Source organism: Pygocentrus nattereri, chromosome 20 (assembly GCF_015220715.1).
Source record: "Pygocentrus nattereri isolate fPygNat1 chromosome 20, fPygNat1.pri, whole genome shotgun sequence".
In the NCBI taxonomy this organism is placed as follows: Eukaryota; Metazoa; Chordata; class Actinopteri; order Characiformes; family Serrasalmidae; genus Pygocentrus; species Pygocentrus nattereri.
Window position 1 is genome coordinate 9751294 of NC_051230.1, and position 24860 is coordinate 9776153.

A 24860-nucleotide genomic window follows, 5' to 3' on the forward strand; every position below is an offset into this window, starting at 1 on the left:
ATCCTCTCTCTCAAAGATGAAAGCTTTAAGTGCTGCTTATCTGAAGGGAGAAGGGAGTTTTGGTGTCTACCAGGTCTTGCAGGTGGTTGTTAGGAGTCCCACTTTCTCTGTTTCTTGAAATCACTTTTGGAGTTTTCACTTATTTTTCCTTTGACATTCTTCTTTCTTGTCCAGGTTGATTGTCTTACATCTGATTGGCTATGAAAGATCTCCTGAAAGTTGAATAACATTTACTTAACAACTGAAATTCAATAAATTAAGGGGAGTCCTTGACTTTTGCAAAGTACTCACTAAGGCACGAAGGTTTGCTCCTGTGAATTAGCAATTTGAATACCTTTTAGTGACATGCCAAGCAGTCCTTTGATGAGTGTTTGCAGAACCTACTGTATGTGTAGGATCCTGTAAATGTAAATGTCTCTCTGGCATGTAATGCTAAGGAGGGTTTACATGGTTTTAAAATGGCATATTTAGACATTAGTCGAGAAAACGAGCAACATGATTCTGAAATCATGTGACATAATATATTAACATGTAACATATTAACAAAACATTTCAAGCTCAATGGGAGATTATGTACAGTGATGGTTGGTTAGTGTAGTGGTTAACACCTCTGCCTTCTATGCTGTAGACTGGGGTTCAATCCCCGACAAGGGCAAGCACCCTACACTATACCAGTAAGGGTCCTTGGGCAAGACTCCTAACACCACCTTCGCTCACCTGTGTAGAATGATCAAATTGTAAGTCGCTCTGGATAAGAGCGTCAGCCAAATGCCATAAATGTAAATGTGATGTTAGAATTAAAGGTTCTGTGCAGGTACGTTTTTCATTCATCAAGGTACAGACAATGTAAATGTTCCCTTAAAGGTTGTAACGGTGAGCGAGGAGGCGGACACATGTGCTGAGATAAGCGAGATTTATTAAAGGCAAATCCAAAATCAGGGTCGAGACAGTCCAGGGTCAATGAGTCAACATGGATAGATCGGGAACTAGACATAACATAAACCAGAATCAAACAAACAACACCAGTACAACCAACACAGAAGATAACATCCAAACACAGACAGAGATTCAAACAAGACCAGCGAAACAAAGGGCAAACACAGGGCTTAAATACGACACCTGGAAGACAAGGGACAGGTGAAAACAATCAGGGGCGGAGTTTTGTTTGAAAACAAAACAAGGGGCAGGACAGTGGATACCAAAACAAAGCATGTGGACTATACCAAAACACAAACACGTACAGGACTGGGAGGGGCCAATTGTGACAAAGGTATAACAGTGGTTTTAAGGTCCAGTTGTGTACCTTCAATAAGTTTTTCATAGTGGATAAATAGCCTGTTTTATGACCTGTATTTAAACAGAACAATAAAGGAAAAGGTCTGGGGACGAGACGGGGAGTGTGGAGTCAATACAGCTTAGAAAATCTAATTTCAATGAATTATGGTACAATTATGTTCCCTGACTAAAGGTACTGAGATGTGCCCATGAGCCACCCCAGTAACAAAAGGGGTATGGCCCCAGTGACAGTTTACAAAATTTTTCTGAGAGTGTAGTATAACAAGCCCTGACAGCTACATGACTGGCTTCCTGAACAATGGATCACGTCATATAATATAGCACTGGCAGTCTTGGCACAGCACTGCTCTCATTTGCTGAACACTGCCAAAAGAAAACGTTTACAAGAGAGGCACTGCACACTTTGTTATTTGAGATTTCTGCTGTTTGTGCATTGAGACATCATGCCGTTTTCTGACACTGTAGATTACATTGCTTGCTCCTTGGTTAATCATAAACTAAAATGTCAGTGGTTGTAGGTAGTTATAGGTCACTGCAATTGATAATCTACTGGCTTGGAGTTTCCTGAACTAATCTATGTAGGGTAAACACTTAAACCACGAATCTAGAAAAGATCATGTATTTTTATGGAAAAAATATTCAAATCAATCATTTCTACAAAATAGCAAAATAGCTAAATCAAGGTTTGATTAGTCAGGAAAACCTGTTTTGAATGCAAATTCTTTTTAACAGCATTAATTCTTCAAGCGTCAAGCTTGAACACCCAGCCGGTCTACTTTCACCTATCCTTATGGTTTGTGAGTTAGATCGGAGCAAAAATGAGGACTGTCTGGGATTCCATGAGGGCCACTTTGAGATCCACTGCTATATAGAAGCTTTTTGCGAGGAGTACATGTCTTGCATATAGTTTCCTTTCCTCAATGTGCTGTCTGTGGTATAATAACTGTACCTCAGAGATGATCTGAGTAGGAGTGCATCATATATTGACTGTCAATATATTACATGTGAATATAAATGGGAAATTGTAATGATTATTTTCAGTTTGATGTTGGATCTCATGACAATATTTACTAAAGATAATTTAGTGCACTGTTTGTAGCTTGTGCACACATGGAATCACTAGTGCTGGGCATTTTCCCTGTTTTCAGTTCACTCAGATGCATATGGATATATGGATAACACCACCCCCTCCTACACACAGGGAATTCAAGGTCCAAACAGAAATGCCACACACACACACACTGTTGTATAGTATAATATAATGTAAACTATATAAAATATTTACATAACATAATTGCCATGTCTAGTTTAGCTTTGTAATGATGGTTTAAAATTAATCAGTCATAAATATTTATATTTTAACCTAAATATGTGATATACACTGTTATGTAAACTATTATATACATGACTGCTAAATAAAGTGTTATATACACTATTACTATACAAACTGGTATATAAACTACTGCTATAAAATCATTTATACTGACCACTGTTGTGTAAACTGTTATATACACTGCAATTACATAAAGTGTTATATATACTGCGGTTATATCCATCCATCCATCCATCCATCCATCCATCCATCCATCTTCTAAGCCGCTTCTCCGTCAGGGTCGCGGGGGGGTGCTGGAGCCTATCCCAGCAGTCTTCGGGTGAAAGGCAGGATACACCCTGGACAGGTCACCAGTCCATCGCAGGGCAGGCAGCAGACACAGACAGTCACACACTCACACCTAGGGGCAATTTAGCACGTCCAATTGGCCTGACTGCATGTCTTTGGACTGTGGGAGGAAACCGGAGAACCCGGATGAAACCCACGCAGACATGGGGAGACTCCACACAGAGAGGACCTCGTAGTTATTTAAACTGTTATATACAACGCTGTCATAAACTGCTAGACGTACTACAGTTCAATGGTTTGGATTGACCGTTTCAAGTTTGGAATCAGTGTTTTCAACAATTCAGTTTAGTCTCAGATAGAAAGCTGTAAAAAGATATGTAACCCCTTAAAATTCCAGGCTTGGGCCTGCCAGTGGGCACTGGCCATATAAGGGGTTAGAGGTATTCAAAGCCACTTATGACTCTAAAATCATCGAGGATAGAGTTCTTTAGATCTGTGCAATTTTGGGGAAGTATAATATAATAATATCTGTATAATAATATATGGAGTTGGCGATTTGTTTTTAATTGAAGGCATTATGAATACTGATAAGTACAAAGAAATCGCTGCTGATGTTCTCAGAAGGGACAGTCCACCCCAGAGTCCAGACCTCAACATTACCTGATGTGTTTGGATTGTGAGAAGCAGATAATTCTAAAAAAAGCTTCCAAGACTGAACTTTGCAGGTGTGGAAAAATATCTGTGCAGATTTCTTTGCAAAACTGAAAGCAAGTCTGCTGAAAAGAACAGAAGCTGGTAAAGTGTGGGCACACTTAATACTGAGAACAATATACATAATGGTCATTTTAAATGGAAACTAATAAACAAGAGGGTGGTCCTTGTGTCTTGGACAGTAGAGCACAGTGTAAAATAACAAATTATTATCATTCAGATGATTATGACAAGTGGTGTATTATAGTGTGAATTATAAAAAATACATTATAAATACCCTCCCATCGAACCACCACCAATGGGAGGGGCAGTAGTAGGGGTTTGGTGCATTGTGGATTGGGCAGTGTCTGAAGGCGTGGGCCTTTGCGTTGTGATCCTCGGTTGCTGAAACTGGCTTTTGGAACTTCACTGACGGGGAAGGAGCCTGAGTTGGTGCGCGAGGTTTAGAGATACTGGCTAGATATAGTCGGGCTCACCTCAACACACAGCTTGGGCTCTGGGTCCAATCTCCTTGAGAGGGGCTGGACTTTATTCTTTTCTGGAGTTACCCATGGTGAGAGGCGGCTATGTATGGTAAGGTATGGGCTTTCTCATAGCCCCTCAACTCGGTGCCTGTATGTTGGGGTCAACATACAGGAGACTCTATTGTCCTACTGGGGGACTTCAACGCTTACGTGGGCAACGACAGTGAGACCTGGAGGGGTGTGATTGGGAGGAATGGCCTCTCTGATCTGAACCCGAGTGGTGTTCGGTTTTTGGACTTCTGTGCAAACCACAGTTTGTCCATAACGAACACCATGTTTAAACACAAGGATGTCCATAAGTGCACATGGCACCAGGACACCCTAGGCCGACTACTTTGTAGTCGTGTCATCGGACTTGCGGCCATGTGTTTTGGACACTCGGGTAAAGAGAGGAGCTGAGCTGTCAACTGATCACCACCTGGTGGTGAGTTGGATCAGGTGGTGGGGGAAGATGCCGGTCAGACCAGGCAAGCCCAAACGTATAGTGAGGGTTTGCTGGGAATGTCTGGCAGAAGAACCTGTCAGATTGATCTTCAACTCACACCTCCATCAGAACTTTGACCAGATATCGGGGGAGGTAAGGGACATTGACTCAGAATGGGCCATGTTCCGCTCCTCCATTGTTGAAGCGGCTGACTGTAGATGTGGGTCACAAGGTAGTTGGTGCCTGTCGGGGTGATAATACTCGAACCCGGTGGTGGACACCCCAGGTGAGAGATGCCGTCAAGCTGAAGAAGTAGTCCTACCGGGCATGGTTGGCCTGTAAGACACCAGAGGCAGCTGGCAGGTATCGACAGGCCAAGCGATCTGCGGCTTCAGTCGTTGCCAAGGCAAAAACCCGGGTGTGGGAAGAGTTTGGTGAGGCCTTGGAAAGTGACTTTAAGTCAGCTCCGAAAAGATTCTGGCAAACCGTCAGGCGACTCAGAAGGGGAAAGCAGTGTGCCACTAGCACTGTATATAGTGGAGATGGTGTGCTGCTGACCTCGACTGAAGAGTAATGAAGTCATTGGGCGGTGGAATGACATGTTCTCCAGTGAGGAGGCAGAGTCTGGGGACACGGGAATAGGCTTGTCCATTACTGAGGCCGAAGTTGCTAAGGTAGTTAAAAAGCGCATTGGCGGCAGGGCTCCAGGGATGGATGAGATCCATCCCGAGTTCATCAAGGCTCTGGATGTTGTGGGGCTGTGGGGCTGACACGCCTTTTCAACATTGCGTGGACATCGGGGGCAGTGCCACTGGATTGGCAGACTGGGGTGGTGGTGCCTTTTTTTAAAAAGGGGGACCAGAGGGTGTGTTCCAACTACAGGGGAATCATACTCCTCAGCCTCCCTGGTAAGGTCTATGCAGGGGTACTGGAGAAGAGAGTCCGGCTTATAGTCGAACCTCGGATTCAGGAGGAGCAGTGCGGGTTCTGCCCTGGTCGTGGAACACTGGACCAACTCTTTACCCTCTCCAGGATTCTGGAGGGTTCATGGGAGTTTGCCCAACCAGTCCACATGTGCTTTGTGGATTTGGAGAAGGCATTCGACTGTGTTCCCCGGGGTATTCTGTGGGAGGTGCTTCGGGAGTACGGGGTACATGGCTCTTTGCTACGAGCCATTCAGGCCCTGTACAAACAAAGCAGGAGTTTGGTTCGCATAGCCGGCAGTAAGTCAGACTCATTCCCAGTGAGAGTTGGACTCTGTCAGGGCTGCCCTTTGTCACCGATTCTATTCATAATTTTTATGGATAGAATTTCTAGGTGCAGTCAGGGGATGGAGGGTGTCCGGTTTGGTGACCTCAAGGTCACATCGCTGCTGTTTGCAGATGATGTGGTCCAATTGGGGACATCAGGCCATGAACTTCAGCTTTCACTGGATCGGTTTGCAGCTGAGTGTGAAGCGGCCGGGATGAGGATCAGTACCTCCAAATCCGAGGCCATGGTTCTCAGGCGGGAAAGGGTGGAGAGCCCTCTCTGGGTTGGGGATGAGCTCTTGCCGCAAGTGGAGGAATTTAAGTATCTCGGTGTCTTGTTCACGAGTGATGGTACAAGGGAGCGGGAGATTGACAGGCGGATTGGTGCTGGGTCAGCAGTGATGCGGGCTCTTTACCGGTCTGTTGTGGTAAAGAAAGAGCTGAGCCATAAGGCAAGGCTCTCGATTTACTGGTTGATCTATGTTCCCACCCTCACCTATGGTCATGAGCTTTGGGTAATGACCGGGAGAATGAGATCGCGAATATAAGCGGTCGAAATGAGTTTCCTCCGCAGGGTGTCTGCACTCTCCCTTAGAGATAGGGTGAGAAGTTCGGTCATCCAGGAGGGACTCAGAGTAGAGCTGTTGCTTCTCCACGTCGAGAGGAGGCAGCTGAGGTGGTTTGGGCATCTGGTTAGGATGCCTCTTGGAGGTGTCACAGGCAAGTCCACCCGGGAGGAGACCCCACGGGGAAGACCCAGGACACGCTGGCGTGACTATATCGCCCAGCTGGCCTGGGAGCGCCTCGGAATCCCCCCCAGGGAGCTAGTGGAAGTGACTGGGGAAAGGGAGGTCTGGGCCTCATTGCTTAGGATGCTGCCCCCGCGACCCAAACCCCGGAGAAGCGGAAGATGATGGATGGATGGATGGATGGATGGACATTATAAATATTAGATATTTGTATCTGCCACATCAAGGTGTTAAGTACCAGTGATCTTTTTTAGCCCAGAAATTCTATATACATTAATTCATATTCTGTAGTTTTGTGTTTATAAATCAAAACTATATTCAGTGGAACTTGGTGTTATTTGTGACTTTTGTAGCAGATTGAGTTGTTGTACCCAGCTTCTGCTTCAAAATAAAAATGAGAACTGTTGTTACTACTCAAATGAATACATTTCTTGTTCCACTGCGTTCTTTTCCCATGTCATCAGCGTTGAATACAAGAGAAAATTGGAACTTGATGGGAAGATTTCAGTGTGTTAAATCCATGAAAATCAAATAACTACACATGAAACTATTGTTAACCACGAAAAATACAGTTTCTGAGTGTGACAGATTAACTTTCAGTAAACAGTTATAACAGGAATGTTCATAATGTTATCTGTTTCATCCCCTCCCCTCTCTCTCCCCCCTCTCTCTCTACTTTCAGGTGCCTTTCTCATCCCCTACATAATCATGCTCTTTCTGTGTGGTATCCCATTGCTCTTTATGGAGTATGCCATTGGTCAGTACACTCGCTTGGGACCGGTTCATGGACTGGCCAAAATCTGCCCTCTTCTCAAAGGTGAGTGGTTTGTGTGCAGGTAGCCCAAGCACTATTGATGGTTTGGTTACCCACCATAGACAGTCATTGTGTTCCCACACTTTCCACATATAGCGTCCAGCAAAATGGCTAGAAAGTTTGATATACGAGTGCTGTGTTTATCTTGTCTTGCCTCCTTTGTGATCAGCGATACATTAATACAGTCTTCTTTTAACTCATTAAAATGATGCAAGTTTAAATAAGACAAGTTTAAAAATATTCAACTAATTGCAAAACCATGCCAAGCACCATAAATTTGGATTTCCTCCAGTGGCACAGCCACCAACAAAGGACTCATATGCTTGAATATATATTTGAAAAAATAAAGTATAATCTTGAAATAAAGACAAAATTTATTTGGTTGTTCAAACATGTTTTCAGTCATAAAATGTCATTTTTAATTAATGTGTGTTTGTGCCAACTGAATTTTTCTGGTTGGTAAAAATGATTACCCTGTTATGTTTGCTTATTCTCTTATACTATGTATACTTGTTCTATTTCCGCTGTACCTCTGCATTACTAACTGTGTACTTTGTACCATCCAAACTGTAATCAGTCAACGGTGTGAATCAGAGTCCACTAGATCAGTGGTACATTTGATCATTTTAATCACTAAGTCTGCTTCCTGCAAGGCTGATTCTAGCTCAAGGCAAACTTGCATGCCACAACAGTGTTTAATAACTATGGCCCAACTGATACAAAAAAATTGTGACTGAAATTGATGCTAATTTTAAGAGGCTAAAAATACAGATAACCAATAATATCAGCCGATATTTATATTTTCTATTTAGATTTTAGTTTTTATTTTTATTCCAGTACTTTTGTTAAATGGTGTGCCATAGACTGACATGATTTTCCCTTCTCAACTGTCAAATTTCTTAAACTTACAAAGCTTACAAAGTTTTAAATAATACAAGTACTGTAGCACAAGGGGGTGGAGCTTCACAGAATTACCACGTATTTCACATATTTTCAGTTCCCTTCATAGAATTTTTTATTGTATTTTTTGTACATTATAATTATGCTTGATTATGTTCGGATTAGTAATGCACTAGTACTAGTATGAGTACATGTTTTTTGGTACTTGCCAATATTGATACCACACTGAGTAACCTACTTGGAATTAAGTTGTTATTAGTGTAAATAAGTGCAAAGTACCTCAACAGTTCGGTCAGTAAGATCTAGCTGATATAGCTAAAGTTAATTAATTACCTTGGATCAAGTAGCACTGCAGTGGATGAGAGCCAGTTTTGTGTCACATCAGTAAAGCTGTATATTTCACAGTTTTGATCCCTGCACATCATCTGTCTCTTTCAACAACAGTCTCTCTAGTGCAGTGACAGCAGGAATCACATCTGTGGAGCTCACTTGTTTAAAGCATTTCGGTTGGCTGGTTGAGCTGTAACTGATTGTCTAGACATACAGTGTGATTTCAGAAAAACACTCAGTCCACATGACACGCCATATAAAACATAGCCCTTACAAACCACTCTGTCTATAGACAGTTAATAAAACAGTTTCATTCAGAACTCTAAAACTAAAATGATGTATAGTGTGCTACGAATGTCTGAGGCATCTTTGAAAATCTAAGATTGTTTTCATTTAATTTTGCAAATAACAGAAAGCTTAAGAATTTATAAACTAAGAAAAAAAGAAAAATAAGACCCTTAAAAAGAAGAAGAGCATTAAAGATACTGCACTATTTCTATTTCAGCAAATTTATGACTTTGACCACGTTAAGGCCTTTTCACATATTACTTTCACTGAAGTGCATGTTCGGATGACTCCTATTCAGAGGTGCATTTGATTAGCTCATGAGACATGAGAATAACACTGTTGTTAAAGCAAAAAAAGGGGAATTTGTTACAATTTCTAAGATTTAATTTTATTGAGATTGATATGCTGATAATAGTATGTATAATAGAAAAATTTGTGCTAAATTAGAGAAGAATGCAAAATAGAAGCATTTTCACTCTCAGATTTTTGGCCCCTCCTATATCTGAATAGGACAATATGGTCTCATTATGTCTACTTTACAAAGATGACTTAAAAATATTGGCTTTGAAACTTTTGTTACAGTCAAACAGAGTAAAGTGAGCCTGTATGGATGTTGGTGTTGCAGTGTTGACATTTTTGTATGTGTTTAACACAGAAACACAATCACTGCCACTTGTGTGTGTTTGCATAGTGTTTATTTGGTGAGAATATATCAAAGTGGAATGTTTAAAGTGACCAAAGAATTGCACCAGTGCATCCCTTGTTTTACAGTTTTTTCATTTTTGATGGTATTTTGTGTTCAGATTTACCAGTCCATCCTGTACTACTGTGAGGGACACTAGCATGCAGATATATGTGAGTCTGTAAGACCTCAATATCGGCTGGTGTTATCGGTCAGGCCCTACTTCCATATTATGTTACTATATTATATCGGTTGAACCCTATTTACAACAAAGAGCTTATAAATGAACAGCAGTCCTCTGGACTTTACTGTACTGTACTTTAATCACTGTTTCAAATCTTAATTTAAATCACTTGGCACTTTAAATCTAAATGCTAATCATGTTGTTGTCGACCGATTTCTTGATTGCACTCGTTTTTTTGTCATTTTGCTGGACTGTGTTTTGTGACTTTGATAAAGACCAAGCCATCACTCTCTCCCTTTCTATTCCTCCACATGCTTTGGTGCTGAGTTTACGGTTTTCAACCCTGAGTTTACTGCTCTGTCAGTAGCTGGGAGGATATCTGATGACCTGTTGATGGTTGATCTTTTAATGGTGCTTGGTATCATCAGCTGCTCAGATTTCAGGACACTGAATTCCCATGTCTCAACTGAACTTTTCTGTGAGGAAGCCGGAAGCCTGAGAAAGGCTTAGTGCATGATGAAAGCACCAAACAGGAAATTTACAGTGATTACAAAAGAAAACTGAGCGACTGAGGGGGCTGATCCTGAGCCAAGCCTGAGCACTGAAATCTCCAATTGATTCCAGATATTTTCAGCAGAATTATAGTGCTTCTGTCTTTACTGATGTCCATGTTTTGCTTGGACTACATAAACATTTATAAGTACCTCAGTATTTCAATTAAAAAAACTAATCTGAAACATCTGAAACCTATTATACTATAAATAGTTTTATGTCTGTCAACCTCGTACATGCGAAGCATCATTTCATACACACTTGTGTTAAAACATTTGGAATCATGGTTTTTAATAATATACAACCAGTTTTGTCACAGAGAAACTCAAAATACAGTCAATATCCAGAATTTGTAAAAAAGTAGGGACCAAATTGTTAATCAAATACCTATCCATACAAATTTTGTGGCAAGATAATAATTATAAATAGGTAATTGCAGTTTGTTATTCAAAAACATTTACATCTTTTCCATGTTATAACTTTGTTTTGTTCCCAAAATACTTTAAATTGTAAGTTGTTGTTTATTGTAGTTTATCAGATTCCAATCTCTATAAGTTCTTATCGAGTCATAATTATTAATATGACAAGTGTTGAACGGCAGTGTAAATCCTTTTGGTATTAATACTACATTAATGTCATATACATACACTAATATTAGTAGTATACAGTCATATGAAGTCATAGACGTTTTGAACATGCCAATCAAATTACGTTTTGTTGATTTTCTAAGTGAAAATATGTTAACACACCGTCTACAGAGAACACAAATATGGCATTTTTTTCTGCAAATTTTAGCACACAATTGCTATTTATTTGCTTTCTTTTGCATATTGGAAACAAAACATGAAATATAAAATGTGCCAGAACCTTTGAACAAGAAACATTCATGTTTGAATTTTTTCCAATGTGTTAAATTTTGTAAATAAACAGTAATTGTGCATTAAAATGTGGAAAAGTGTGTTCACTATAGAAGGTGTGGTAACGTCTTTTCACTTAGAAAAACAAAACATTCATTTCAATTTTGCATATGACTAATAATATATCAGTGTTTTCAGAACAGCATGTTTTACATGGAGACAATAGGTAGATAATGAGTAAGATTATAACGAGTGTAGAAGTAAGCTGAGGGAAAAAGCAAACAAACAAACAAACAAGCAAACAAATCATTTAAAAGGGCTCAGCCATCAATGGTCATCATCCTCTCTTTGGTTTTTAATAAAAGGTCTTGCTTTCATTTGCTCTAACTCCAGACTTCTCTCCTTAGTTTTTTTTTTATCTCCTCAAAGACAGAGATAATCTACCCGGTCAAATCTTTTGGGTCCATCACTTGATATATCGCTCATTTCAGTCTATAGCGGCCCCTTGCTTACAGAAGGACTGATGCAGGTAGTTGCTTTAAGTATCATTTTCACATTTGACAGTTATTTGATGTCATACATTTGTAAACTACAAATGTACATACATACATGCATTCATGCCAGAATCCTTTGCTGGGTTATTCTGTGCTTCAGGTCCTGCATGTTCATTTCAGAAGGATTGTGCATATATATATATACGCATGGTAGCAGTTGCTAAGAATCTAAGCATTAAGTTAATTGTTTTCCTATAGAGGTTTAAAGCTCCGGTCAGGTATCAGTATGGTGGGCATGCCGAGTTTGGTACTGCACTACAGCAACAGTGACACCTGTTCTCTTCCTTGGTAGTGAACTTGTTCTTTTAGAGCAATTCCTGATTGGGGCTTAAAGTTAAGGTAATGCGAGGGTGGGCTGTTTTTATGCTATTCACTTGATTATCGTTGTGTTATTGCCAGCTTACCAATGCCGGCTCATATAATGGTAAACTGAATTTTCTTAATCGTTCACTCCCCAGTCTGTACTGTCCAAACTTTCCATCCAGTGCTCAAAAAGTAGTCTTGGGACTGTCGTGGGAATTCAGACAAGAGAACGACTCACAAGTGAATATGTGAACGAATTTATTTAGGAAATGAAAGTGATACAGACCAGAAAGTGAAGAGATGAGAGAAGAGATGAGTGAGGAGAGGAGAGCATGCTCTGAAGTGACTCTTCTGCACCCAGAACTTTTAGTTTGGTCAAGGTTGTTTTGCAAAATTGTGTTCTGTTCACACCGTGTGTGACAAGACTCACACACACTTATCATGCAAATTCTTGCAAATATTGGGGTGTGGTGCCGAGTTCTGCACCCTAAGTAACCGAGCGCTCAAGGATAAGGATGGTGTTTAAGGTAAAGCACATTTCTCAAGGGAAAGAACAGGAACTTCTGCTCAACATGTTTTTGCACATGTACACACATTCCCTGCAAATTTACATTTACAGCATTTGGCTGACACTCTTATCCAGAGTGACTTACAATTTGATTATTTTTACACAGGTAGGCAAAGGCGGTGTTAGGAGTCTTGCCCAAGGACCCTTATTGGTATAGTGTAGGGTGTTTGCCAAGGTGGGGATTGAACCCCAGTCTACAGCGCAGAGATGTTACCCACTACACTAACCAATACCTTAATAGGACGCATTAGTTGCAGACAGAATACATTAACGTTACAGGTTAAACATGAGTGAGAATCATACCCTACTTCTACTAAACATGTATACTATTTAAATACAATGTGTTTATTTATTTCCAAGGCAAAGGTACCATGTATCTATTTGTATCAGTCATAAATGATAAAAAACAGAAATAACCAGGTTTACTAACTGAGACTCAGAATGATCCCAGTAAAGCAGGGCAGTGCAGCTCCAGTCCTGGAGGGAGGTTTCCCCACTCAGTCACACCCATTAAACCTCACAGTTAACAGATATTTGGGCAGTCATGGGCTGGAGGTTAGGGAACCAGCCTCGTGACCGGAAGGTCGCTGGTTTGATCCCTGAGGTGTCCTTGAGCAAGACACTTAACCCCCAACTGCTCCCTAGGTGCTGCGGATTGGGCTGCCCACCGCTCTGGGCAAGTGTGCTCACTGACCCCTACTATGTGTGTTCACTAGAGTGTATGTGGTGTTTCGCTACACGGATGGGTTAAATGCGTAGGTGAAATTTCCCTGTTGTGGGACTAATAAGGGTCTCTTAATCTTAGATATTTGCCTATTCATCATAAAGCAGTTTAGCTCTGCCCACTCACACTCAAGTTATCAAGAGAGTTTCAGTGCTGTTTTTTGCATAAAACACAAAACAGGGCAACCAATCAGAGCAGAGCCAACTTAAATATATCAGTCTTAAAAGAAAAGAAACAAACAGGCAGATTGTAACGCCGGGGAGTGAGGAGGTGGACTCATATGCGGAGATAAGCTACGTTTATTATGGGCAAATCCAGGGCCATAGTCTAAACGGTCCATGGTCATAGACCAACACGGATTGATCAGGGGGCAGACATGACAAACCAGAATCAAACATACAACCAGAACAAGCAGAACAGTACAAACAACAGTACAAAGACCAGCAACCAGACAGGGGGAAAACAGGCTTTAAATACATAAGGGTAAATGAGGAACAGACAGGAACAGGTGGAAACAATCAGGGGTGGAGTCACGAAACGAGGGGGCTGGACTAAAAAACCAAAACAAAGAACATGCGGGCTAAACCAAAACACGAACACATGGACAGGACTGGGAGGGCCCAGTCGTGACAGTACCCCCCCAGAATGGCCAAATGCAAAGCAAAACTCCCATATGGCAGCAAAAGCCCTGCAGGAAGGTTTACCTGAAACAAGAGTGGTTGCAATGGAAGAGTCATCAGAAAGAAACCTTATCTGTGACCGTATCACAGCTGAAGTATGCAAAACAACATCTACATAAACAGGCAACCAGGCATTTTGGAAACAAGTGCTGTGGACTGATGAAGTAAAAAATATACTTTTTGGTCATAATCACCAAAGGTATGTAAAAAAGGGTAGCATTTGATGAAAAGAGCACCTTACCAACTGTTACGCATGAGAGGTTTGTGTGGCAGTCAGGAGCACAGGATACATTGCACAGGTAAACAAAATGATTGATTCCACTAAATATCAGCACATTTTAGATGAAAAAGTGACAGAAACAGAAGCTGAAAAGAGGCTGGCTTCCACAACTGGACAATGATCAAAAACATACTTTAAAACCCACCATAACCTACTTCAAGAAACGCAAGCTGAAGCTTTTGACATGGCCCTCAAAGTCCTGTGACATTATAAAAAGTCTGTATGTGCAGAATCAATTGTAATAAAAAAATAAGTTATGTTTAAAAAGAATTTGCTGTTTTCAGAAATCGACAAAATATGTAATATGGCCAGGGTGCCCAAATATTTGCATACAATTGCATATGTAGATGATGAGTGCCACAATGCATGGTGTATTCAGCTCTACTGTTTAAATTTTATTATACCTTTAATTTCATTCACCATCTAACTTTACAAACTGCAAATGCAATTAAGGGCATCTGCTTAATCATGTAGAAAGAGTTAGTGGTATACATGAGGAGGCCTCTTGGGCAGGAATACAAAAATAGCAGAATTAAAATGATTAAGAAGAACTTATACTAACAAGAGTTATTCCACTTTGGACACACAAAGCATTGACAAAGCCACAATAACACAGTGAAATCTAATTTTTTTTTTTTTCTGGGAGTGAATTCAAATAAGCTGTGAAGATCCCTTACATAATCATAGTATGACCTACTGGCTTACTTTCCATGTGAAGATCATCTTTAGATGAAAGAAAATATTAAAGCAGTCTAACCAAAGCGAAAAAGCCACTGTTAGACACGTAGGCATTAGAGTTAAGAATATCTTTAGTCAGGAAAGCACTGCTTTCATTCAGGGCCAGTGAATTTATTCAGAGCCAGTGGAGCTCCTGCTTCTCTGAAGCTCCCTATTCTCTGAAGCCACTGATTCTCTGAGGCCTGCTTTATTGCTTGGCCAGCGATGGCATAGGGTATTAAGGCTTTAGGAGTTTGGGGATGACCTCAGGCCAGGGAGACAGGATCCAACAATAACATTGGGATAGTATGCAGAGCCATGTTTTGGGTGGTGAGGGAGAAGCATCTAATGAAAACTTCAGCTGAGCATTGCCGAAAAGGAAGAAGACAAAAGCCAAGCAGCTTAACAGTGGACAGCCTGGAAGGATTCCTAAGCCAAGGACTTAGGCCATCAGTGCATGGGCTGGTCAACACACAAATTCTAGTCAGAGATATCATAGTACGCTTGTGATTTCTGCAGTGTCATCACTTTTCTCCTCTAACAGCAATGCATAGATTATATAGATAGTATGCACTAAAAAATGTGTGTGTGTCTAGGATATGCATTCAACGTGGACTTTTACCAAATGATCCTATAACTCACCATAATCTGCTGTGGAATGTGGGCCTTCCAGAGCAATATGAGACCTTTTACATTGGCTGCTCTAAGTTGCATGGTTATTCAAGGCCTAGCGGTACATCTTAAAGGTTCCTAAGTGGTTTCTTTTGATGATATTGTGGACTGTAGATGATGAAATCCCTAAATTCTTTGCAATTGCACATTGAGAAACATCATTCTCAACAATGTTGTTCACAAAGTGATGAACCTCGCCCCATCCTTGCTTGTGAACGACAGAGCCTTTCAGGGATGCTCCCTTTATACCCAATCATGACACACACCTGTTCCCAATTAACCTGTTCACCTGTGGAATGTTCCAAACAGGTGTTTTTTGAGCATTCCTCAACTTTCCCAGTCTTTTGTTGCCCCTGTTCCAACTTCTTTGGACCGTGTTGCAGGCATCAAATTCAAAATGAGTGAATTTTTTCAAAAAACAATAAAGTTTATCCGTTTGAACATTAAATATTTTTTCTTTGTAGTGTATTCAGTTGAATATAGATTGAAAATTATTTGCAAATCATCATATTCTGTTTTTATTTATGTTTTACACAACGTCCCAACTTCATTGGAATTGGGGTTGTAATATTTCAAGGTCTGTTATAAGTGTCTATATTTTACTGCTGATGTTTTTGTTTATTTTGAATAAACAGTTTGGATTTCAGCACAACATTCATTAAAAATAAAATAAAAACTTATTTTATCTGTGGCTCACAGAATTGTTGAGATTTTTTAATATGGCCCCTTTAGTGATTGAGTTTGACACCCCTTGCTTAGAGTATATAAAAGTGATGTAATGCTAAGCATATGACAGCTTTAAAATGGCTTTAATATAGCTTTTAAAGTCTTTTAAATGGTAAATGAAGCTCACTTTCTCCAAGGAATGCAGAAAATGCTTGGTCTTGGACTGTACTGAGCTGAAACCACATGTTATTTCACCTCAGAAGGTGTTGTGACTTCATGTCAGAAAAAAAGATCAAATATAACCTGTATGGCCAAACGTATGTGGACACCTGACCACATCTGCATGAGCTTGTTAGACATCCCGTTTGAAAACAATGGGCAATCATATGGAGTTCCCCCCCTCTTTGCAGCTACAACAGCCTCTCCAACAGCATTTTGGACTGTGTCTGCACAGAGCCCTGACACACATGTTCATACTCACCAAATTCATCAAACCATGACTTTACAGAGCTCATGTAATACACAAATGTCCTCAAACCCTGAAAAACAGCCCCAGACCATTATTCCTCCTCCACCAAACTTTACTGTTGGCGTTATGGCAGCAGTTCATCACTACAGACAGTATGTAGCACAGGAGTCCATTTCATAAAGTTCCTGAGGCAGTTTTTGTGCTGATGTTGCTTACAGAAGCAATTTGTGACAGCGTATAGGAGATCTTGACACACTATGGAGCCACAATCTTAAAATTTGTGTGGTCTAGTTGTTCATGGCTGAGCTGTTCTTGCTCGTAGATGCTTCCATTTCACAATAATAGCAATTACAGTTCACTAGGGCAGATCTAGCAGGGCAGACGTTTCACAAACTGACTGCCTCACATGACTGTAGCACATTATAAAGTCACTGAGCTGTTTAGTTTGACCCATTCTGCTGCCAGATTGCATGGCAATGTGCTTGATTGTATCACATGTTTGCAATAGGTGTGACTAAAACACTTGAAGTCAATAATTAGAAGGGGTGGCCACATAATTTTGGCAATATAGTGTAGATGTTTTCACATCTAAACACAAAAGTAAGCAAATGCAACCTTTGTGAGAAATTACATCTATTAGAATGAGTGTTCATAAATATTTAGGTCAATTTGATGCTTTATTAGCAGTTCTTCTATAGCATTGCTCTAAAGAACCTTATTTTATACTTTTGTTTTGTGTAATGAGTGTTATTGAGTATAGGGTGTCGAATGGCACAGAGCAAAAGTGGAATTATGCCTGTTACATTATGTTGTATAGATTAGTGATCGTTGAGCCCACTGCTCTTATAAGTGTCACATGCTGAGCTTTATAAGCCTTTATATCTTAGATATAAATGCTGTGAATGTCTGAGACCATTTAGAAAGAGGCAATTAATTTATTAAGTTTCATACTTATGGAAAAAAGTGAGATTGGCTCAGTAAGTTACCCCTGTTTAAGTACTCACTTCCACCTTAAAACATTTGGTGCAGTTTAAAATATCAATCAGCTAGTAATTTTCATCTCCTCAAAATACTAAAATGCACTAAAGGTCATGTTTCAAACAGTCTATTCCAATAAACACACAGCAGGGCTCACAGTTAATGTTAGAATGTCATTTGGGAGCCAAGGTCAGCATTGTAAATCCCAAGGCTTTTAAACATTATCCCACTTTATTGTGTTCAGTAATGCAGCCCTTGGGGAAAAGACTGATCTTTCTTTAGTGTTGCCTAAGAGTAAGCTCAGAATATCTGATGTATTAGGAGTTTGGAGCCATAAAAAACTTCAGAACCATCTGTTGGCACAATTCCCTTGGGTCCACCAATCACCTTTCCTTGCTTGGTGAAGTTTTTGGACTTTTTAATGTGATTTGTTAATACTGCACTAAAGAGAATTGTTATTCTAACCTTATTTACACTAGTAAAATCTAAAGTCTGTTCTGCAAGGAAAAAGGAGTGTGTTGTGTTTTGTTGTATTTGCTAATGGATGGCTCTTTGGATCACTGGAATCAATCTTAGACACCTGTGATAATTAGTTTGCCAATTGAGCCTAATTAAAGAAAAACTACTTAAGAAGGACATTCCACATTATTAAGCAGGCCACAGGTTTCAAGCAATATGGGAAAGATCTCTCTGATGCTGAAAAGCGTCAAATAGTGCAATGCCTTGGACAAGGTATGAAAACATTAGATATTTCGCGAAAACTTAAGCATGATCATAGTACTGTGAAGAGATTTGTGGCTGATTCAGAGCACAGACGGGTTTGTGCAGATAAAGGAATAATGAGGAAGGTTTCTGCAAGACAAATTCATCAGATTAAGAGAGTAGCTGCTAAAATGCCATTACAAAGCAGCAAACAGGTATTTGAAGCTGCTGATGCCTCTGGAGTCCCATGAACCTCAAGGTGTAGGATCCTCCAGAGGCTTGCAGTTGTGCATAAAACTACTATTCGGCCACCCCTAACCAGTGCTCGCAAGCAGAAACAGTTGCAGTGGGCCCAGACAGTCTTGTTTACTGATGAGTGCCATGCAACCCTGGATGGTCCACATGGATGGAGTAGTGGATGGTTGGTAGATGGCCACCATGTCCCAACAAGGCTGCAACATCAGCAAGGAGGTGGCGGAGTCATGTTTTAGGCATGGGAAGAGAGCTGGTAGGCCCCTTTAGGGTCTCTGAAGATGATCTTGGCAAAGTATATAGAGTTTCTGACTGACCACTTTCTTCCATGGTATGAAAAGAAGAACCATACCTTCCATAGCAAAATCATCTTCATGAATGACAACGCACCATCTCATGCTGCAAAGAATACCTCTGTGTCATTGGCTGCATAAAAGGAGAGAAACTCATGGTGTGGCCACTGTCTTCCCCTGACCTCAACCCTATTGAGAACCTTTGGAGTATCCTCAAGCAAAAGATCTATGAGGGTGGGAGCCAGTTCAAATCGAAACAGCAGCTCTGGGGGGCTATTCTGACATGCTGCAAAGAAATTCAAGCTGAAACTCTCCAAAAACTCGAGTTCAATGGATGCAAGAATTGTGAGGGTGATATCAAAGAAGGGGTCTTATGTTAACATGTAACTTGGCCTGTTAAGATGTTTTTGATTGAAATAGCTTTTGATTTCAGTAAATGTATCCTCTTAATGCCGCAAATTCAACAAATAACTATTTTTAATTCTTTACAACCAATAAAATGTTTTGAAACTGTTGTGCACAATTTGGAACAGTGTATTTTGAGTTTTTTTTATTTTTGAAAAAATGCTTTTATCATTGGTTTGTTCAATAAAATTCGATTTATATTCTGTTGATGACTTTAAAATTATACTGATGGTCATTTGCATCGACCATTTAGTTAAAACAGATAACTATCATTTGCATAATAATTTGGATCATGGTGTATTTAATGTGTTCATGGGATATAGGTCATAGTCCCACCCTGCTGGGAACTGGGAGATTTGTAGATGGAGGGTCATTATTTGCCAGCTTATTTTACTGCTAAAGAATATTTAATTAATAAATAGAGAAGATTTCTGATAGGAAATGAGTTGCAGGATTTCCTAAAGAGCTTTTAGAGTGGTATAAGATCTGATTATGAAACTGCTTCAAACGAAATAAACATAAATAATACATAAACGAATAGTGCTCTAATGTACTTATTTGGACATAAACAGCGTTCACTAAAGTACATTTTCTGCTAATGCATGCTAATGTTCTGTAAAGCTTGTCCAACCTAACAACACTTGCTTTAAACAAATGCATTTGTGGGTGAAGCATGGACATGTCAATTGTCATAACGGTCAAATGCAGCAAATTTGAAACTGATGTTTGATTCAAGATCAGAGACTAAACTAGTGCTGTTTATCTGAAAAGTCAAACATCTTGCAAACATCTACTTCTGGTAATGTGCCTTAGCTCCAGTATTACCCAGTTTAAAATGTGCCCGTTCAACAGTAGAGGACTTGAGGGATGCTGAAAGGGCAAGAGTGGCATTGCTTACTGTCTAACACAATTTCTCTTTTTCCCCTACCTGTGCGTCCCCAGGTGTGGGACTAGCTACAGTGGTTATTTCTTTCGTGCTGGCCACCTACTATAACGTTCTGATGACCTGGGCTCTTTACTACTTCTTCAACTCTTTTGGTTCCGCCTTACCGTGGCAGTCCTGCAATAACACTTGGAATGTGGTCAGCAACTGCTCCACTGGCTTCCCCGGCAATGCCACGCACCTGCAGTCGGCTAGTCAGCAGTTCTTTGAGTAAGTAGCAGGTGTATGTTTGTCATCGTAGAAGTAAATTGAAACAGGATTTCTAGCATTTTTTTGGAAGTGACCAGATTACCTGCTGTAATTTGTGTGTGTGTGTGTGTGTGTGTGTGTTTTTTTTTCTTCAGTCGGAAGTTGCTGGAGATGACCAGCGGTATTGAGGAGGCAGGAGGGGTTCGCTGGGAGCTGTTTGGCCTCCTTGCTTTGGCCTGGCTCATCATCTACTTTTGCATATTCAAAGGAGTCAAATCCACAGGAAAGGTCAGATTTCCTTTCTCATATATCATGGAACAAAGTTTGAAGCAGTAGAACCACGTTGACTTTGTAAGACAAATGAATAGATAATGCAGTGGGTGTCAGTTGAGACATTGTAACCTTGTAGGCTATATAGGTTTCATGATTTCCTGTAATGAACCACAAGTAGGAGTATTTCAACATCAGAGGCCTTTTCTGGATATTCTGTACAGATCAAGCCCCTCGTGATTTATCATGACAGTTTCAGCTACATATACAGTATATATACTCCTAAGACACATTTTCAAAATGTATTTATTTGTGTAGTTTGTGTTTATTTGCTGAGAAAAGTGTTAATATTTGAATAAACAAAATGTATAGAATATGAATTAATGACTCTCTCTCTCTCTCTCTCTCTCTCTATATATATATATATATATATATATATATATATATCCTCTCCTCGAGGAAGCCCAGTATTATATATAGTTAAAAAAACAACTCCTGGTTTGACCAATCAGTGCTTTATTGTGCTCATGATGTAATTGATGATATTAACAAGTGTCTGTGGCGGCTGTGAAGGTGTCAAGGAAAAATATGGACCCAATAAATTCTTGTTACTTGTTATTGTTTTTATGTTTATGTGAATTATGAATATGACTTTATTCTAATGTATATTGTGATAAACTCACTGCTGAGGTAAACTGTTTAAAATTTTGCTTAGATGGCTAAAACTTTTGCACAGTACTGTATGTATTACTGTCTTTTTTGTGTCTTCTATTGGCCTGTAAATTCTCTCTGCAGGTTGTCTATTTCACTGCTACATTCCCTTACTTCATGCTGTTTGCATTGCTGATCAACAATGTCCAACTGCCTGGTGCAAAAGATGGCATCCTGTACTTTCTCATGCCCAACTGGAGCAAGCTCCTGGAAGTGCAGGTGAGCATGAAACAGTGCAGTTATTGGTGATTTTGCTGATGTTTGCTTTGGACTAGTGTTAAGTTTGTCTAAACAAAAAGAGCCATTCACTTATGTTAGTTTTCAGCTACATCAGCCTCATTGCTGCACTATAAAACTATGCGAGCAAACTTCAGACACCCCATATGTCTTGACTGATCAACGATATGCAGGGTCACAGGGAAACAGCTCACATTTAATTTTTCAGTGAATAATTCCTTTAAGGCTTATGTTAATGTGAGCCAGTTGTATGGACCAGTTTAAGGCACTGAACAGTGCATCAAGTTTATTTTCAGATGCTTTTATGGCTACTATGAAGTTAAGGCTGAACTGTCTCCATTAATGCTCAAGGCAAAGTAGTGCAAATGAGGGACACCCTTACTGTTTCCTATTTAGTCATTTCTGTTGAACCAATAGCATATTTGGACCAGTGTGTTTCATTTACTGTGAAATCACTTAAAGGATATTAATTTAGCATAACCAGCTAAACATAAGATAACATGTCTAGCAAAAGCTAATCTGACCTGTTTCTTTTTTAAGGTATGGGTGAATGCAGCTGCTCAGATATTCAACTCCATTGGCATTGCTTTTGGGTCTATGATATCTATGGCTAGCTACAACAAATACAACAACAACATCCTCAGGTGAGCAATTTTTCGAACACTTATATATATATAAGTTGTCACGATTGGCCCCTCCCATTCCGTCCATGTGCTTTTTGTTTACCTTTTGATCTTTCATGTGCATTTGTTTTGGTCTAGTCCATGTGCTTTTTGTTTTGATCCCAGTCCAGCCCCAGTTTGGTTACTCTGCCCCTGATTGTTCATGTTTCCACCTGTGTCTTGTGATCCCTAGTTAGCCCTCATGTATTTGAGCCCTGTGTTTTCCCCTGTGTTTGCAGTTCTTTGTTTGACATTAGATATTTGGCTGGTGTTTGTTGTTTATGTTTGTTTGGCTTGTTCTGTACAATTTTGGATATTGGTGTTCTTAGTCATGTCTGTCCATCCTGTGCTTGGTATTGATTATTGGAACCTGGACCGTTTTTTGACCATGACCCTGAATTTGCCCATGATAAAAGTCGCTTATCTCAGCACGTGTGTCCGCCTCTTCGCTCCCCCACGTTACAATAGTACATAGGAATAAAATAATGCTAACTTACTATTTATTATTTGTATGGATTTTAAATTGTAATAAATCTGACACACCCAGCAAATTGTATATTTTGCAGTTAACTGTCAGATTATGTGTGCCATTTTTAAAGTGCAGAAAATAGATTTAGAACTTAACAATAAACCATTTGACAACATGGAAACCTCTGTTTTATGTGTATTATATTGTGTCTAAAATTCTCATTGTTTATTAAAAATATCCCCAAAAATATTGTTAAAACTGAAAAGTAATGTCAAGGTGTGTAATTGGTATAGTGTAATGGTAGACTGGCAGTGTGTGATATGTTGGTTGGCTACTTTATGTGGCTGCTTGCTGCTATGGTGGGACTGGTGCTGAACTTAGTGGCAGCAAAATGTTTAGTACACATCTTTTCTTGTTTTCATTTTGAGAACTGAGGTACAGTTCAGTCCTTCCACCAAAATTTTGGGAAAATCGGGCAAGTTTTCATATTTACAAATATTTTACGATGTATTATAGAGGTTTTCAGGGGCATAGTTACAGTTGCTATGCTATGAAGGACCATCTGCTACAGCACCACCCTGAGGCAGACCAGTGCTGAATCTCTGGTTAGTTAAGAATACAAAGACAGAATCACTGATTATAGGTGAAACTGCTGAACAATCAACTTTCCCTGAATTTGTATTTGACTGACATTCAGGGTTCAAGAGATTAATTAGGGGTACCAGGACCCCACAAGACCCCCTGTATTTCACATCTTGCATCCCAGTATAGATAATGTACATTTTGTTTAGCACCATTTGCACATTTACAAAAATGTCTCTTCAAAGAACCATCCAACTTAAAGTGGTTCCTCTGTGGAGAGACTTCAAATAGCCCTTTGTTTTAAAGACTATATGTGCATCTTGATATCAAACGAATAAACATGGTTTTTCACAAATAAAACCCAGAGTTACACCATGTTTTTTTTTCTCTTATTTTTATAGGGACACATTTCTCGTCTCTCTGGCTAACTCGGCTACTAGTATCATAGCTGGGTTTGTGATCTTCTCTGCCATTGGCTACATGGCACATATTCATAACCTGCCTGTGGATGACATAGCTACTGATGGTAAATTAGACACATATCCCACATTCACTCTCTTCCTCTTTCACGTATTAATAACATACATTTTCAGTCAGGACAAATCCTACTTTTGGTCTCATAGTACCTGCCCAGACCCATAAATATAAAATGAAGGGAGTGATGGAGGTTTATAACCATATTAGTATTATTAGTATTTTTTTTTCAGTGAACTTACACAGTGCTCGGGCTTCCTCAAGCCTTTCTGCAGTGCAGACCCCTCTAAACAGAGGCAGCTTGCCAGGAATGCTGCTAAGAAGGCTAACAAGAAAGGGAGTGAGAAATTCTAGCTTCACATTTTTAGATAGGTCGTGATGAAATGTTCTTCACAAAGGGAGCTTATTTTGTGAAACACAACAAAGTGATTATGAAAGAGCAGGTGTGGGAGAGCTTGGCAAGGTCACAGAGGTCCCAGTGGAAAACTACTCTGTGCTTCATTAGCACAGTTTGCAAAGGTAAATACTATTGACAGTGAAACAACAATGCAAAATTCTGTACTGTAAATTTCCATAAACATGCAGTCAAATTATGTTTGATTTCCCACCAGTCTCAGTGGCACAAAACATCCACTTTCCATTCCAGACATTTAGAAGTTTAAAGGTATTATAAATGAGGCAGAATGTCAGTCTAGAGTTACTATAGAGTTATTATAAATGGGGAAGAATGTCAGTCTATAGTTATTATAGAGTTATTATAAATAGAGACGAATGTCAAAGTCTAGTTATTATAGAGTTATAATTGGGGAGAATGTCAAAGTCTAGTTATTATAGAGTTATTATAAATAGAGAAGAATGTCAAAGTCTAATTATTATAG

The 24860-nt window shown here is 39.8% G+C and overlaps 1 protein-coding gene across 2 annotated transcripts in view; it reads left to right on the forward strand.

Annotated features, from left to right (window-relative positions):
- The window catches only part of si:ch211-225b11.1 (uncharacterized protein LOC561694 homolog), a 51014-nt gene that overhangs the window by 6928 nt on the left and 19226 nt on the right, over positions 1-24860 (forward strand). For both annotated transcript variants that reach the window (XM_037531591.1, XM_017725416.2), the window contains exons 3-8: positions 7258-7392; positions 20388-20598; positions 20733-20865; positions 21643-21777; positions 22336-22439; positions 23910-24034. In XM_037531591.1, coding sequence (XP_037387488.1) covers positions 7258-7392; positions 20388-20598; positions 20733-20865; positions 21643-21777; positions 22336-22439; positions 23910-24034 — 843 coding nt within the window. The remainder of the gene's footprint in view (positions 1-7257; positions 7393-20387; positions 20599-20732; positions 20866-21642; positions 21778-22335; positions 22440-23909; positions 24035-24860) is intronic.